The sequence below is a fragment of the Rhipicephalus microplus genome, chromosome 6 (assembly GCF_043290135.1).
Source record: "Rhipicephalus microplus isolate Deutch F79 chromosome 6, USDA_Rmic, whole genome shotgun sequence".
Lineage (NCBI taxonomy): Eukaryota > Metazoa > Arthropoda > Arachnida > Ixodida > Ixodidae > Rhipicephalus > Rhipicephalus microplus.
The window spans coordinates 167,687,026-167,701,674 of record NC_134705.1 but is presented as its reverse complement, the minus strand read 5'-3'; the positions used below and the strand labels follow the sequence as shown (position 1 = coordinate 167,701,674).

General features: G+C 42.5%; 2 protein-coding genes across 3 annotated transcripts in view; one reads left to right on the top strand and one right to left on the bottom strand.

Moving 5' to 3' along the window:
• Positions 1–6,691, bottom strand: part of LOC119182318 (uncharacterized) — a 28,331-nt gene extending 21,640 nt beyond the window's left edge. Inside the window, exons 1-2 of the mRNA XM_075866981.1 lie at positions 6,296–6,691; positions 2,386–2,469 (exon numbers count right to left, since the gene is read on the bottom strand). Of these exons, the coding sequence (XP_075723096.1) occupies positions 2,386–2,469; positions 6,296–6,356 (145 nt within the window). The 5' untranslated portion in view covers positions 6,357–6,691. The remainder of the gene's footprint in view (positions 1–2,385; positions 2,470–6,295) is intronic.
• The window catches only part of LOC119182319 (uncharacterized), a 192,874-nt gene that overhangs the window by 17,929 nt on the left and 160,296 nt on the right, over positions 1–14,649 (top strand). The gene's annotated exons all lie outside the window — the stretch shown is intronic.

The window sequence follows — 14,649 nt, the reverse complement described above, 5'->3', positions numbered from 1 at the left end:
TCACAAGACAAGAGAAAAAGACTCTTGTCTTCTTCCCTCCTTTCTTTCTTCCTTCTTTTTTCCTTTGTCGGCTCCAAACCTGGCCTTATAAAAAGCGATAAAGACGCGACGCTGTCAGATATTTTTCTGTGTGCCATTTTGTTTTCACAATAGTTATATAAAGCAGATATGCTTTTGAATCAGGCAACCTCGCTCGAGAGGCGGCGTGTATTCTAAAGACTGGGTTATGCCCCACCTCCCAATTCATCAATTGGTTCCTGAACACATGGAAAAGAATGCTCTCGAGGGATTCCTAACCTCAATGAGCCAACCCATGATCGTCCGTGAGAACTCACGCGGCGACGGTGTGGAGGCTCCCCAGAGGCAGAAAGATACTCAGCAAAATGACCCACTTCAAACATACAATAAAGTCACTAAACATTACCAGCTAGGCATGAGAGCCTATCCTCTTGCTCACTCGAAGCTTAGCAGAATTGAGTCGGGTACTCTGAATATGTTGCGGACGGGGTGCTTCCCGTTGCAGGAATGACTCAGTAAATAGTACTTGGACGTCAATCCTGGTTGTCCTGACTGCAGTGAAAGATTTTGTCCTTTGGCTAACATTCTCTGGCGATATCCCACGTTGCGAAACAACCTCCTCTCAAGCAAAGTCGAATGAGAGGCCACAAGTAGCATGTTAGTCTGAAAGCTAAATCAGACTATCTAGGAGGTCCAGGAAAGGGTGGAGTGTCATGGTGTTCTGTCCTATACTTGGGCGTGACCAGCGTTTACGCCAGCCACCCGTTAGGGGGCCTTGTCAGTAACTCTTCTTCATCAATTAAAGTTCATTGTCTGTCTGTCTGTTAAGCTATCTAATCAACCCTTCTTTCCATTACCTGCAAATACTGAAATCATTACTTTGCTTCACAAGTGAACCATGGCGCTAACATTGAGTTTTAGAATTGTAGTCGCTAATAGCTTTCATTTTTATTTACAGGTACATTTACTGCCTTAACCATAGAATTTTCCTTGCTCATATAGGATAGTATGTAATTGCTTTTCATATGTCAGCGTGACTAGATGTTGACATTTGATAGGAAATGAGCATTCCATATATCTTTGCTCCAGTGTGATTTATTGTGGCAGTTTGCGATTCATTGTGCATAATTTGGAAACAACACGATGAGTAGTGTCCCGTAAAGCTGTTTTCGAAAACGGCTGTCATCCCTAGATAGTGCAGATCACTTTCATCAGGTAGGTGACTATACACCAAGACTACAATATTGCCAGAAAATGAGTCTTGTGAGTGACGTTTGCATTAAGATGACTATTCCTTACTTTGTACAACACCTCCCAGTTCACAATTCTGCGAAGCAACTTCTCATCATTGTCTCAACATCCATGAAGTGTATGTAGCTTCATGAACAGGCCGCTTAATAATGAAAAAAAGCGGACCATAATAAAACATATGATGCGGGATCCCTCAAGATGAAAATAAGCTGCTTGTATTGTCAGACAGGGACAGTGATGCTCCGGTTGAGAGCGGGAATACTGTGGATGAATGAAGGCAATCACTGCAATATACTTCAGTGGAGAGCCTGTACCATAATTGCCCCAGCTACGGAACTTTACCCACCCCCACCACCACGAGCCAACGTGTTGAATTTGTTGAACCAAAATGGTTAGAGGTAATGAAACTGGCCGCGGATGTCTCATGGCTTTGACTACCATGGTTGTGCACTAACAGAGTGTTGCAAGATTGCACTGATGATCTTCATGACGAAAACACATGAGTCATGGCTATGGTAAGGTTATCGATAATCGCAATACATTCCATTTCGACGGAATAGCGACGCCATTATCACGAAGTGCACTGCAAGTTCTGGGTGTCTTAGAGCCTGTTCTTGCAAGTCTTCAATAACGTGAAAGATTGCATTCTTATTTATGTAGTGCTACTAAGGATGAATTGGGCTGCGAAATACTTCACATTTCGTTAGCTCCGTAGATGGCATTTTGCGCAAAAAAAAACGGACAAGAAGAAAGAGAGCACACACTCTCACGTTGGTCTGTCATGGTCTGTGTTCTCTTCCTTCTTGCCCCCCCCCCCTTTTTTTGGCACGAAATGTCATTCAAGATAGAATACCAACTTGCCCAACACTCGCTTCTATTGGGTACCTTCTGGGTATACATGGAGCGCACCACGATGTGCGCGTGCGTGTAAGGTATTTGTTTGTTTGGTTGGTTCTTTCTTTTTTTCGATCCTTCTTATCTTCTTTATATTTATTTCTCTATATTTGTCATCTTCCCTCCTTCGTTATGGTAGACAACAGGTTACAGTAAAGCTAACCGTTTTGTTTCTGACTGCTTTTTCATTCTCAGTAAGGTATTGCAAGTATCAACACCTACTTTCCAGTGTCCGTCGACGTGGTGAATAAGGACCGGATCCACCTTTTGAAGACCAACTTGACTTTGTATTGCCCGCTTCATAATCTGCAAGTAAAATAAAAACATAAAAATAGGCTCTAATAGAATATTTGGGTTTTAAATGACAAGCTGAATAATACATGTCCCTCATTACGAAAACGTATATTTAAGAATAATGATATTGCTAAATTATGGTTATTCATTTATTGTTGAAATGGCCACTTATCATCATCGAACAGAAATAACAAAGCAGAAATCTTTTAAGCTTTTGTTTTCCAAGATTGTGGAGCTATATTTGCTACGAAGGACATTTTCTCAAGGTATAAATAGTCATCATTGACATTTGCGAACTTGACTGCAGCATGTATGTAGAATTCTTTCTGTCTGCGTTGCCTGTGGTTTCAGTCTAACTTGCATTCTAATATGTGTTTATTTCAAATGGTCACACCTGGTACCAAAAGGCTTGATCATATTTCTAACATACTTTTTTATAGAAAATAGGAAGATATAACCATTAGTCGCTCGCACGCACAACGCCGTGGTTCACAGAGGACTAGGACATTTTGTCATGGCATGACATCACATGAAAGCCCGAACACTGGTACGCGCAAAGAATATGCAGATGGGGCAGACACACAGCGTTCACATTTTCGAGATTTAACGTTATGCGATGAGTAATGTAAATGTTATGGCACCCTGTGAGCACAATACTGCGGCCAACTGAGGAGGAATAATTTGGTGGTTTGCGCACAGAGCACGTGCGAGGGTATCTCCGTGACATCTTCGACTGGGGCATGAGCAATGACGCCTCTCAGGAGGAGCCCCTTGGAAAATACACTTTTTGAGCTAGCACATGCAACCACCACTATGTTTGGGCACTTGTTACAAATGCTTAAGTTCTGACCTGCCAGAAAAGGGCACAGTCAATGGTAGTTCAGCAATTCAGTCAAGTGAGACTGTAGTATCGGTCTATCAGCCTGCCGACGAGTCTGCTGACAATGACGCGTCTGCTAAAAATCTTTCAGTCAGCTCGTATTAGATGCGTGGGCACTATTGGTCCGGTAACGTGGTATTCAGGAAGGAACACTTTCCGAGCTCTGACTCCAGAGTCCTGCATGAATGCCTTCTTCGTAAAGTCTTCAATGTAGAGGATCTTCTAGGGTGAATTCATAATATTATCAAACTTTTCTTCCTCATGTACAGTCTGCGCAATGAACGCAACCGAAAAAAGATGTTTTCCGGAAATACTTCTTTGAAGATTACTTAGAATAAGCATGCATCAGTATTTCTACATTTTATAGGAATTTTATTACTGCCACGTTTGTTACAGCCAACAATGTGTTGTTGACAATTGGACAAGCATGTACTAGACTCTAGAAAGATTTCATAAGGGATCGAAACGTTCAAATCAATTGATTTCTTTAGCATTGTTTCTCTGACTTGATGTATCATTTTTTTTCTGTTTTGTTGAGATCATTATCTCACAGTGGCAATGTTTTTCTTTGTTCATTAGACTGTATACAAGTCCAACTTCTTCATTCTGACTATAGGTAAAGCTTTCACTATCCATGCATGGTGAGCTGACACGTAAACTATGCTCTTCTGCGCAATATGAGTTTCCCCACTTTTGTCTTCACTTCCACTTCGGTATTTATTTTGACCAAGAATGTCGTAAATCAGCTCGTCTTTGACCTCTTGCTCCCTTAATAAAAACGTGTTCAAGACTTTAGGTGCTCCAAAAGTCTTTTTTTTTTGCAGGAATTTATTGAAAACACTTCGTCACACTGTAAACTGCAGTACTCCTTTTATAATATCTAGAAAACTGGACTTGCTAGTCAAGATTGTCACAAACGTGGATGCAAGCCTAAACTGCACACGACGTTGTCTATAACCACTGACAGTGAATTACTACAAAGCCACGTAATTTTACTTCTTCTTGGCTGTGCGTGTTGTCCATTTTACAATAGAAACATCACTTAAAGAGAGTTCTAATGGTGCCACCAAACAAGTATGTGTGCTTGGACTTCCATGTTTGTGGAAGCTAGGAGTTAGGAGTACCTTTGTGAAATTTAGATGGCGAAACAAATCAACAAAATTGCTATAAACGTGGTACCTGTTATACAAGGGGTTAATAAAGCCCGACAGGTGAATGTTGGTTGGGTCAACACGATCATAGAAAAATTCATTGTCATCTGACGTCCTCGACCTGTAACATCATGGTGTCATGACATGGCCGTCACATTCGTAAAGTGATCATGATATCATAATGCCATCTCTTGATGGATAATTCCTAGGGGAAAGGTGGATCTATAACTCAGGCACCGCAAAACCATTTGAAGTGCAATGAACTTGCACTGTGATCTCAAAGGCAGCGCCACGCCAAGTTCACTGCGGAAAGTTCTTGTCTGTCATCACTACAATTGACAGAGGTGGCCCACACTCTTGTTTCTCCATCGACTGAGATGATTAACAACTACTGAGAGTTTAAATTCGAAAGGTAGTACGAAGTCTGATTCCCAAAGGAAGCTGTGTCGAGATACGATAATAGATGCGAAGTAGCTTATGGCGAGAGTTGTGTCTGTTCTTTACTCCCTCCTGCAGCGTCCATCCCCCTACGCATTCCACCCTCCTCTTCTAAGCTCCCCCTCTCTTCACGTCGGCGGCAAAGGCAACGAACGCATCCTTAGTACACATGATCACTTGGTAGCCGTTGGTCGTTGGTCTGGCGACGTGACACGTTTCCGTGAGACAGAGCGCGCCCACTTTGGTTAGCACGGGATCACGTTCGATGTCCCTAGCGTGTGCGGTGAGAAACTGGCTGTTTACCAATGCTATAATCATTCTCACTAACAGCCTTTGTCACCGGCAGCGTTGACGGCAGTGGTCACCGGCAGCAAGCGACGGTAAACGACAGCGTTAGTCAGGTAGAGGCTCTGAATGTAGCTGCGCCTGCTTAAGGTGACGTAGACGAGTTTCTGTAGGTGCCATTCGCCATCTCTGTGCTACTTCGCATCCACATGTGGTTTCCTTTAGCAGGCGATGGTGCTTTTTTAAGTTCTCGATACCTGTTTACTTCATTGAGTTTTAAAAGAAAGCATCGTGTCACAATTACCCCCCTTTTACTGAAGAACTTGCCAACACGCATCTATTATGGTGTTTTTCCTCGGGGTTCTTGCCTATAGTTACGCTCTAGGCTTTCTTTCGCACCGTCATTTCCAATAAGCTAGCCTGCCTTAGCTTTTGCGACTGCCCATATCGTGTCCCCAAATAGTCGCAAAACAATTGTGTTCGCTTCTGAATAGAGGTGTACTGAGCAAGAATACTAAGTTTGCATAATAGCAGCGTCGAAGACGATGGAGCATGTTCACTGAGCCACTGTTTCTCCCTTCTCTTCGAAGTGCTAAAAAAATATCAAATACTTCGAAAGAGAACTCTTCTCGTTTTATAATGCTTTGCAGTGCTTTAACGCAGCTGTTGGATAGCGTAATGTTACTGGTAATGAACAACTCAGCAATACCAAGAAAAAATGTTGGGTCTGTTTTGAGTTTGCTTTTTGTGAAGAAGGGTAATATAGTTCATAAGCGCATATTTCAAACATTTTACGTAATGTTTTATTGCTGACACGCAATTCCATACCACAAGAATAAAATTATGCCTTCTGGTGAAGAAAACACCACAAAGCCGCCACTATACTTGGTTGATGCAGAGCCCATTCGCTCTAAATGCATTATTTTCGTATAGAAGAATCATACTACACTTCTGCCATCGTTATTGCATGCTATTTGTGATAGCCACAATAGCTTTGAATTCCTGCGAATATCATGTCTTTTGTGCTTGGGCGAAAAATCTATGTCAGCATCGCTGCAAGAGAGAAATGCGTGATGAGGCTTACCTTGAGCAGTAATAAGGCAGAGCAGGAAGTAAGTCACCAGTGTGGCTAGTGGAAACTTCATTGTGAACTTTTAGGACACACACATACAACGTTATAGTTTTCCTTTCCTGTGGCTGCCTCACTTACTTTATTCGTCTAAGTGAGGTGTGAAGTTTGACTGTGAGATCGAGTCAGTACACTTATAACTTTATCACTTGTTAAGTGCTGTTTTACCGCGAAAAATAAGTATATCATGCCCTGATAATACTACTCCAAGCGGATGCTTCAGTACTCCGCTATTGAAAGTGCTACGGGGTACACCATAGTGAATTGAATTTCGTAAAAGGAAAAAAACAGTCCTTTCCGCTGCTTTTTTTTTTTCTTCAATGTGCAAGTATTATATCTTCAACAATTGTTAGTACCACAGGGTCGACAAAGTTTTTAGGTGTTCTCCTCTGAACAAATGTAGCTTCGAACAATATCATTATATAGTATACTCGACAGGTCTGCAGCTGTTATTTGCTGCACAACCCGTAAGTGCTAAAAATGTATTGTTCGGAAGGTAACACAAGATGTTGGGTTAAACCGACTGCGTTGGAGAGCGCTGTTTTCAGTAATAGCGTCTCAAAGTCATTCGCTTGTTTCAGACTGCCTTGCAGTATTAAAAAAAATTTGGCCCCGTATCTACATATTTCACTTCAAATGTCATCGAAATACGATAGTTTTGCGTTTGGAGAGAGTGGACAAAACATTTATAGAATTTTTTCGGTGAGAAAATCGGTGAATTGTATTCTCGAGGCGCGGCGTTGGAGTGTCTTGATCCGTGCAACGAAGGCGAACGAGTGCCTCGAGACACGTGAGACACGAGCGCCATCTGGCAGTTACCTTCGAAAACAAAGAAAGGCGTGCGCGCCTGTCTCAGAGGCAATAAGGTGTAGAACACAAAGCGACGGGGAGGTGCCACGACCGTGTTGTCTTAGCAAAGCTCTGTAAACATTTGCCTTTTTGGGCATAGCTTTGCAGTGTCAGAGCAGCGTGATCATCGCTACGGTCCTTAGAATTACTTATGTATGCCTTTTCTAGTATAAAGACACAGAAAGAGAATATAGGGGTGTTGTTATGGTCCCTCAGATCTGCTGAATAATTGCTTTACTCTTGACAATCGCAGAAGTACCAACGCTGAAACTTGAGTAATATTTGTAGGCGCTGCGGATGGGGTTGGCTGTATAGGGCATCGTTGCGGCAAACAAACAGACAAATGTACAGATATACAGGCCAGAATTTCATGTTTCGAGGCACCCCAAGGAAGACTAGTTATTGTCTTTAAAAGTCAACTTGTGGAGATATCCACATTGGCTCTATTAGCATTCTTTTTAAAAACTTATGAACAAGAGGGCAGGCATTGACGCAGACTTCGACTCATTTATTTATTTCAGAATACCTCACACGCCCCTGGAGGCATAGGGTGAAGGGGTATACAGTACAATTCAATACATTGTAAAGGAAGATTTCCATAGAGTACAATTGCAGGTCAGTAGAATAAAATAACACAGAATAAAATAACTAGTAGAAAAGAGATTAACAGGTAACTATACGAGGAAAAAATTATTTGCGCACGACATAATAAGTATTGCGTGGGAGTAATATAATACAAAGTACAGGCAGAATACACATTATAACAGCCACCATACAATTGCGTCACTGTAAAAAAAACAAAAAAAATGTGTGACAGTGGTATAAAAAGACAGACACCATCAGTTTGAAGAGTGCCCTTACAATAGCTAATCAAAAAGAAGTTTTACTAATAAAAATTAAGGATACTAAGCCAAGTGTACGGAAAAGTTTTTGTTCCACTGAAGACAAAAAGCGTCATGGTCTTTAAGTGAAGCAATGTTGTCTGGTAAGCTGTTCCAGAGACGAATAGCGCGAGGTAGTGGGAAAAAATTGAATGATTGCGTCGCACCATATAGGCGGGCGTAACTGAGAGTGTTGTGCAATCTTCACGATGTATAGACTTGATGATTCAAGCGGGGTAGTGATAAGTCGTCAGAGTGAAACCCCCTTATGGAACAGTGACAGCAATGCAATAATACGGCGGGTACTTAACGACTGCAATGATAGTTTACTTTTTATTTGCGTGATACTAGAGTGGTTACTATAATTGTGAGCAATGAAACGGCTTGCCCTATTCTGAATGATTTATAATGCTTCGATAACGTATTTCCGATGTGGTGACCAAATCGGAGACGAATACTCAAGCTGCGGTCGCACAAAAGTTAGATACGCAAATTTCCGCAAGGGGGAATGTGCACTGCGCATGTTTCGACGCACGGATCTTATAATGATTTGGATGCACTGGTGCATGCGCAAGTTATGTGCTCTGACCATGATAGATTAGGTGTAAGGTGCACGCCCAGATACTTATAGGTCCGGTCGGCGATATGACATTATTGTTGATGTGATAAGAAAACTGTTAATTAACAGGTTTGCGGGTGAGAGACATAGTTTAACACTTCGACACGTTTAGTGTCATGAGCCATGTAATACAACACTGGTTTACTACTTCAAGGCCTCGTTGAAGCGTGATATGGTCATCAAGGTTGTTTATTTGGCGGTAAATTATGCAGTCATCGGCAAATATAGACCAGAGCAAAAGAAAATGAAGAAAGACAGAAGAAGATCGACTTGGCAAAAAAAAAAGCGGACACAAAGAGAGATAGAAAAACTAGACAGCAGGACAAAAAGAAGGAACAGAGAAATATACGCAATAAAAAAGAAACAATTTTATTGAGGAAGCGAGAAAGAACTGGAGTTGTCCCTCCGTGGAGGTCTAGTGGCTAAAGTACACGGTTGCTGACCCGCAAGGTTGCAGGTTCGCATCCCGGCTGCAGCGGCTGCATTGCCGATGGAGGCGGACATGTTGTAGGCCCGTGTGCTCAGATTTGGGTGCACGTTAAGAAACCCTAGGTGGTCGAAAGTTCCGGAGCCCTCCACTACTGTGTCTCTCATAATCATATGGTTTTTGGGCATTGAATACCACGTATCAATAAACAAACTGGAGTTTAATAGAGATGGAAAGAGCTATGAAAACAGGGAGACAGTGACAAAGAAAGAAAAAAGAGAAAGAAAACAACAGGAAAAGTAAATACAAGCAAGCAAGACTTTAAATACTGCACCGCCTACCCACTTGGTGCACCCTTAATTTTTTTTTTGCTTTACAAAACAGAATATAATATTTTAGATGTCCTTACATCGACGTATGATTTTAGTAATGAATCTTGATTTGGCTTCAGTAGCCGCCATGATGATACAATTATTATGGCAGAGGAAGAGGAGGAGGAAGGCAAGAAATGAAAGGCAGGGAGGTGAACCAAACGCACGTCCGGTTTGCTACCCTGCACTGGGGAAGGGGTGAGGGGATTAAAGCAGAAGAGAGAGAGAAGTGAAGGGCAACGTGTGTGTAGATGTGACCTTGTCCGTCGCACGCTTATAAGCGGTCGCGTAGTCCGGTCGTCTTTGGAAAACTTCGCAATGCCCGCGTCGCTTTTCTGGCCTGTGACGCGTAGAGCCATGAACCGAGGATCTTCTCTCCGGAAAAAGGTCTACTGTCTAGTGTGTCTAACGTTTCGCGTAGCAAGTTGCGTTCGCTCGCAAAACGTTCACAACAACACAGTAGATGTTTTATTGTCTCGTCAGTGTCGCATGATTCACATCGGGAGCTATCCGCCATTCCTATGCGAAAGCAGTACACCTTTGTAAAAGCTACTCCTAACCACAGGTGGCACAGTAAAGCTGCATCCTGGCGGGAGAGTTCCGATAGAACTTGATGCTTTCTCGATGGTTCCAATTTGTGTAGGCGGCTGTTCCTGACACTGGGGTCACTCAGCCAAGTTTCCGACATGGTGTTAGCGAACGAGTGAAGGCCCCTTGCAGCGTCGGTTCTTGACAATGGAAATGGTGTTGTCTGGGTCGGGCAGCATTATCAGCAAGGTCATTACCAACAATACCACAATGTCCCGGCAACCACTGGAACACCACATCATGACCTTTCGATAAAACTTTGTGAATCACTTCTCTAATTTCATTCACTAGTTGTTGATGCTCCCTTTGTCGTAAAGCTGATTGCAAGCTCTGAAGGAATGCCTTGGAGTCGCAGAACACAGCCCATTTTTGAGGTCGGGTTTCCGCGATATAAAGTATAGCAGCACGTAAGGCGGCAAACTCCGTTGCTGTGGATGTTGTTCTATGTGACAGTTTGAACTTTATAGTGACCTGGTACGTCGAGATGACAACAGCACCTGTGGAGCTGTCAGCTGAGACCGATCCATCGGTGTAAATGCGGGTCCTCTGGCCGTATTTTTCGTTGACTAGCGACAATGTCACCTGTCGTAGGACCACTGTTGAATGACGGCTCTTGTTCTTTATTCCCGGAATAGTGAGGCAAACCTGTGGTTGTAGGCACCACGGAGGTGACGCTGGTCTTGTTGCTGAAGTGAAGCCAAAAGGAAGGCATTCTCTCGGAGCAGAAATAATCTTTGAAAACATCGCTTGTGGTCTTTGAAGTGGCAACACTGCAACATTGTGACCATGAACTCGGCAGATGTGTCTTATGTGGGCTCTCAAATCGTCAGTGGTGATGTATGTTTGAATTGGATGCTCTCTTGTGATCAATTATGGTAGATATTTATAACTTATCTCGAGTGGTGGGCCGCAGTCGCGGTATTTAGCCCCGCCAGGGCCAGGTCAGGGCAGACTGTAAGATTGGTTGAGGGGGAGAGGTAGTCAAGAAAAGTGGCAGGAAGATAGTTCGGCGAAGTTTTGAGCTACTCATAACTTTGAAGAAAAAAAATTATTATCTCCAACACGGCCTCTTTTGAAAGAAGATTTGGGGCTAGAATTTCACCCAACAACATGTGGATACTTATCTCAACGAAAAAAATCTGGACCTCCGTTAGGAAATACTATTTTTCTTTCAAAACCATGCCTCGGCACATGGCAGCCCCAGGTCGGCCACATGGGGTGCTTCACAAAAACAATAAGTTAGACTAATCACGTCTGTGTAGCTCACACACTTGCTTATTATGTAAATTAAAAGATTGTAGGACGAATTCAGTCAGGTGCAGGCCTGGGTCACAAGTGTGAGTCAGGCTGTTGTCACGAATGTCGTAGATTCCATTCTTACTGCGGTGGTGCCATTATTATTAATATGGCCAACTACTAGATTTATGTTTACCTACGATTCATGTTCACGTTATCAACCACAGGAGGTCGAAACTCTCGGAGCCTTCCACCATGGCACGCGTCATTATTATATTGTCACGGGGTCATGACGTGGCTGAAGACAGGAGACTTCGTGTTGGGATGTAACTGTTTATTTGGGCGAACCTGTGCCCGGTAAACGGAAAGTCCAATTACAGCAGCAATCTTGCACAGATAGCAGTCTCGGACTGATAGCGGCGAACGGAGCGTCGGCCTTCGATCAACAACTGACAAGCGGCGAAGCGCGTCGGCATTTATACTCCTGCCGTCGAATGTTCTAGCGTTATCGCTGGCGGTGGCGTAGGTTCCAGAACAATCTGTACCGTTCGCACAGTGGGTGTGATCTTATCAAAATGATCTACTACAGTCTGGAACCTTCTCGAAAACTGCAGGCGCGGTTTGCGCTGAGAATTGTGTGGTGTTTTGGGACGATAACAAAAACTTGGGAAATGGAACGTGGCAATATCATCATTTTAGCTCGTGCAAACCTCGGAAATAAATTTGGTATTTTTTTTTGCGATGTGTGATCTAAGGTAAGAGACTGGCTTGTCACTTTGAGAATATCTCTTAAAGCCACTCTATGGCAACTTGATTATGATAAATCATTTAGAGTCCCTGTAGGTGCGAATGCACAATATAGTATTTACACGTGCATGGCGCATCAACTCACCCCACCGTTCGCCAGAATGAAAATACACAATCCAATTTTTTCTTCCCAACTGCCATTATGGATAAGGTGAAGATTTATCGAGAAAATTCGCATATTTGTACATTGTAGGTAAATGAGTCAGTTTTCCTCCGTGTTAGTTAAATATATTTCTGCACAGCTTGTCCTTGTTTTCACTGCGCAGAGTAGAGAGTGAATATGGAGTCAAATATGTATATATTCGCGTGAAACTCTTGGGGATGTGCCTGCTTTGAACATGCAAAACACAAAGGTGATGGTCTCCGTACTTGGATCTACGTATATATATATATATATATATATATATATATATATATATATATATATATATATATATATATTGTGCAACTCTCTCAGCTGCTCTTTCTTTTGATACACACTCTTTGTTTTACCCTTCCTTAGGCGCTGGCGTATCTTACCACGCAGCGACACACCTAAAGGTTGCTTTACCGTCTTAAGCCGTCCTGCTTTTAAAACCAACGCAAGACACCGGTGCCACCGAGCAAGTGCATATTTAAGGAATCATGGGCCAGAATGTAGAGTTTTATTGTTTCCATTTAGGTCCAGTGTTCACTGTGTGCATGCGCAAGCCGTTTTTGAAAAACGTAGCAGTATTTTGCCTTGGCTGCGCCAAGATATACGATGTGTGTGCTACGGGGGCGACACTAAACTCAACGTTTTCGCATTAATACTAATTACCGGGGTCAAATCTGTTTCTTCCTCTGCGTCATCTTGTCGTAACCAGCGTAGATCAAACTCGGTGCGAATGAGCTTGGGTGTCCGGGATTCCAAAAGAACTATTCTCCTTTTGTTCGCAGAACGTTTCGAAAAATAAGTCATATGAGACAAAGCGCACTCGTGGATAGCACCTAATGTAAGCACGTTTTAAAAATTAGAGTTTGTAAAGCAATTTTCTCTACACAGGAGACGCAGTGCACATAGCATGTGCATTGCGACGATTCTTATTATAGATTGGATGAACACTTCTCAGTATGCGTTCTACCATTATGCCTTCCTTAGCTTAGCTGGATAAAGGAAGTCTATCAATTGGTACATGCCTGGGGAAGATTCTTGCTTCACCTAGAATATTATTACGCGGTTTTGTGGATGGGAGCCTGATGATCTGGGTGCTGAGGTGCGCCTAGATTAGCTCCTAAATCATGTTATGAAGCAGCTGTAAGAGCCACTCCGTGGTGGCAGACTGCGGTAAGCTGAGTAGCCTTTTGATGTCAGTTCTTATAAGCGTATCAATTTTTTTTCTAATCGGCTTTACTGCAATGGAAGAACGGTACTTTATAGGTGACTTGGCCGATGAAGGAGGCTTGGAAGATTCTTAGTAGGTTACCCTCCTGCAGCCCCCTCCTTCTGTTTCCAACTAGGGCAATAGATCGGAGTATATTTTGTGCCTGAGCATTAAACTTTTTCACAGAATCCGACTTTCGTTCTCTGGCGTTAATTAGCAGCCCCGGTATTCTACCAGTATTCTCTCTCGGGCAGCCCTGATATTGACCACGTAATGCGCTTGAACGTTGCTATGGCTAGGTTGGATGATGAGTTTAATATAGCTTATTTTAAAGATATTAAGTTTGCATTGCGCATAATTCTTTGAAAAATTCATGAGGACTTGTTGATTTCTTGCCCCCTTAAATTAGGTTTTCATCAAAGTTTGATGAAGATTACTGAACTCTTTACTTGCTGCCATTGCCTCCATTTAATTGCCTCCACCAATGTTGATGATACTAAAACACTTCAAACTGACCTAAATAATATAGCTGATTGGTGTAATATCTGGTTAATGGAACTTAATATTAAGAAATGTAAGATAATGCACGTATCAAGAACTAACTCGAATCATAACACCTACCACCTAAACAACGTTCCTTTAGATTCAGTCTTGTCTTATAGATATCTTGGCGTGCACATGACAAACAACTTAAGTTGGACAACTCATGTAGAGTACGTGATTAACAATGCTAATCGCATGCTCCGCTACTTACGACGTAACTTCTCCAAAGCACCCTCTTCCTTGAAATTAGTACTCTATAAGTCTCTCATACGCCCCAAAGTCGAATATGCATCCGCCATATGGGATCAAAGTCTTGCTAATCTCATCACCTCTCTTGAACTAGTACAAAATAACTCTGCTAGGTTCATTCTCTCTAACTACAACCGCACTGCAAGTATGACTTCAATGAAAAATAATTTATCACTTATTCAATTGGCTCACCGACGAAAAATCGCCCGTCTTTCACTGTTTCATAAAATTTTCTATCACCCTACACTTCATAATGACCTGATACTCCAGCCTCTGTACATCTCAAACCGTGTTGATCATCGCAATAAGGTAGGAATTGCATCATGTCACACTTGGTCTTTCTTTCAGTCATTTATTCCCCGCACATCTCATGATTGGAACCGCCTTCCCTCGAAT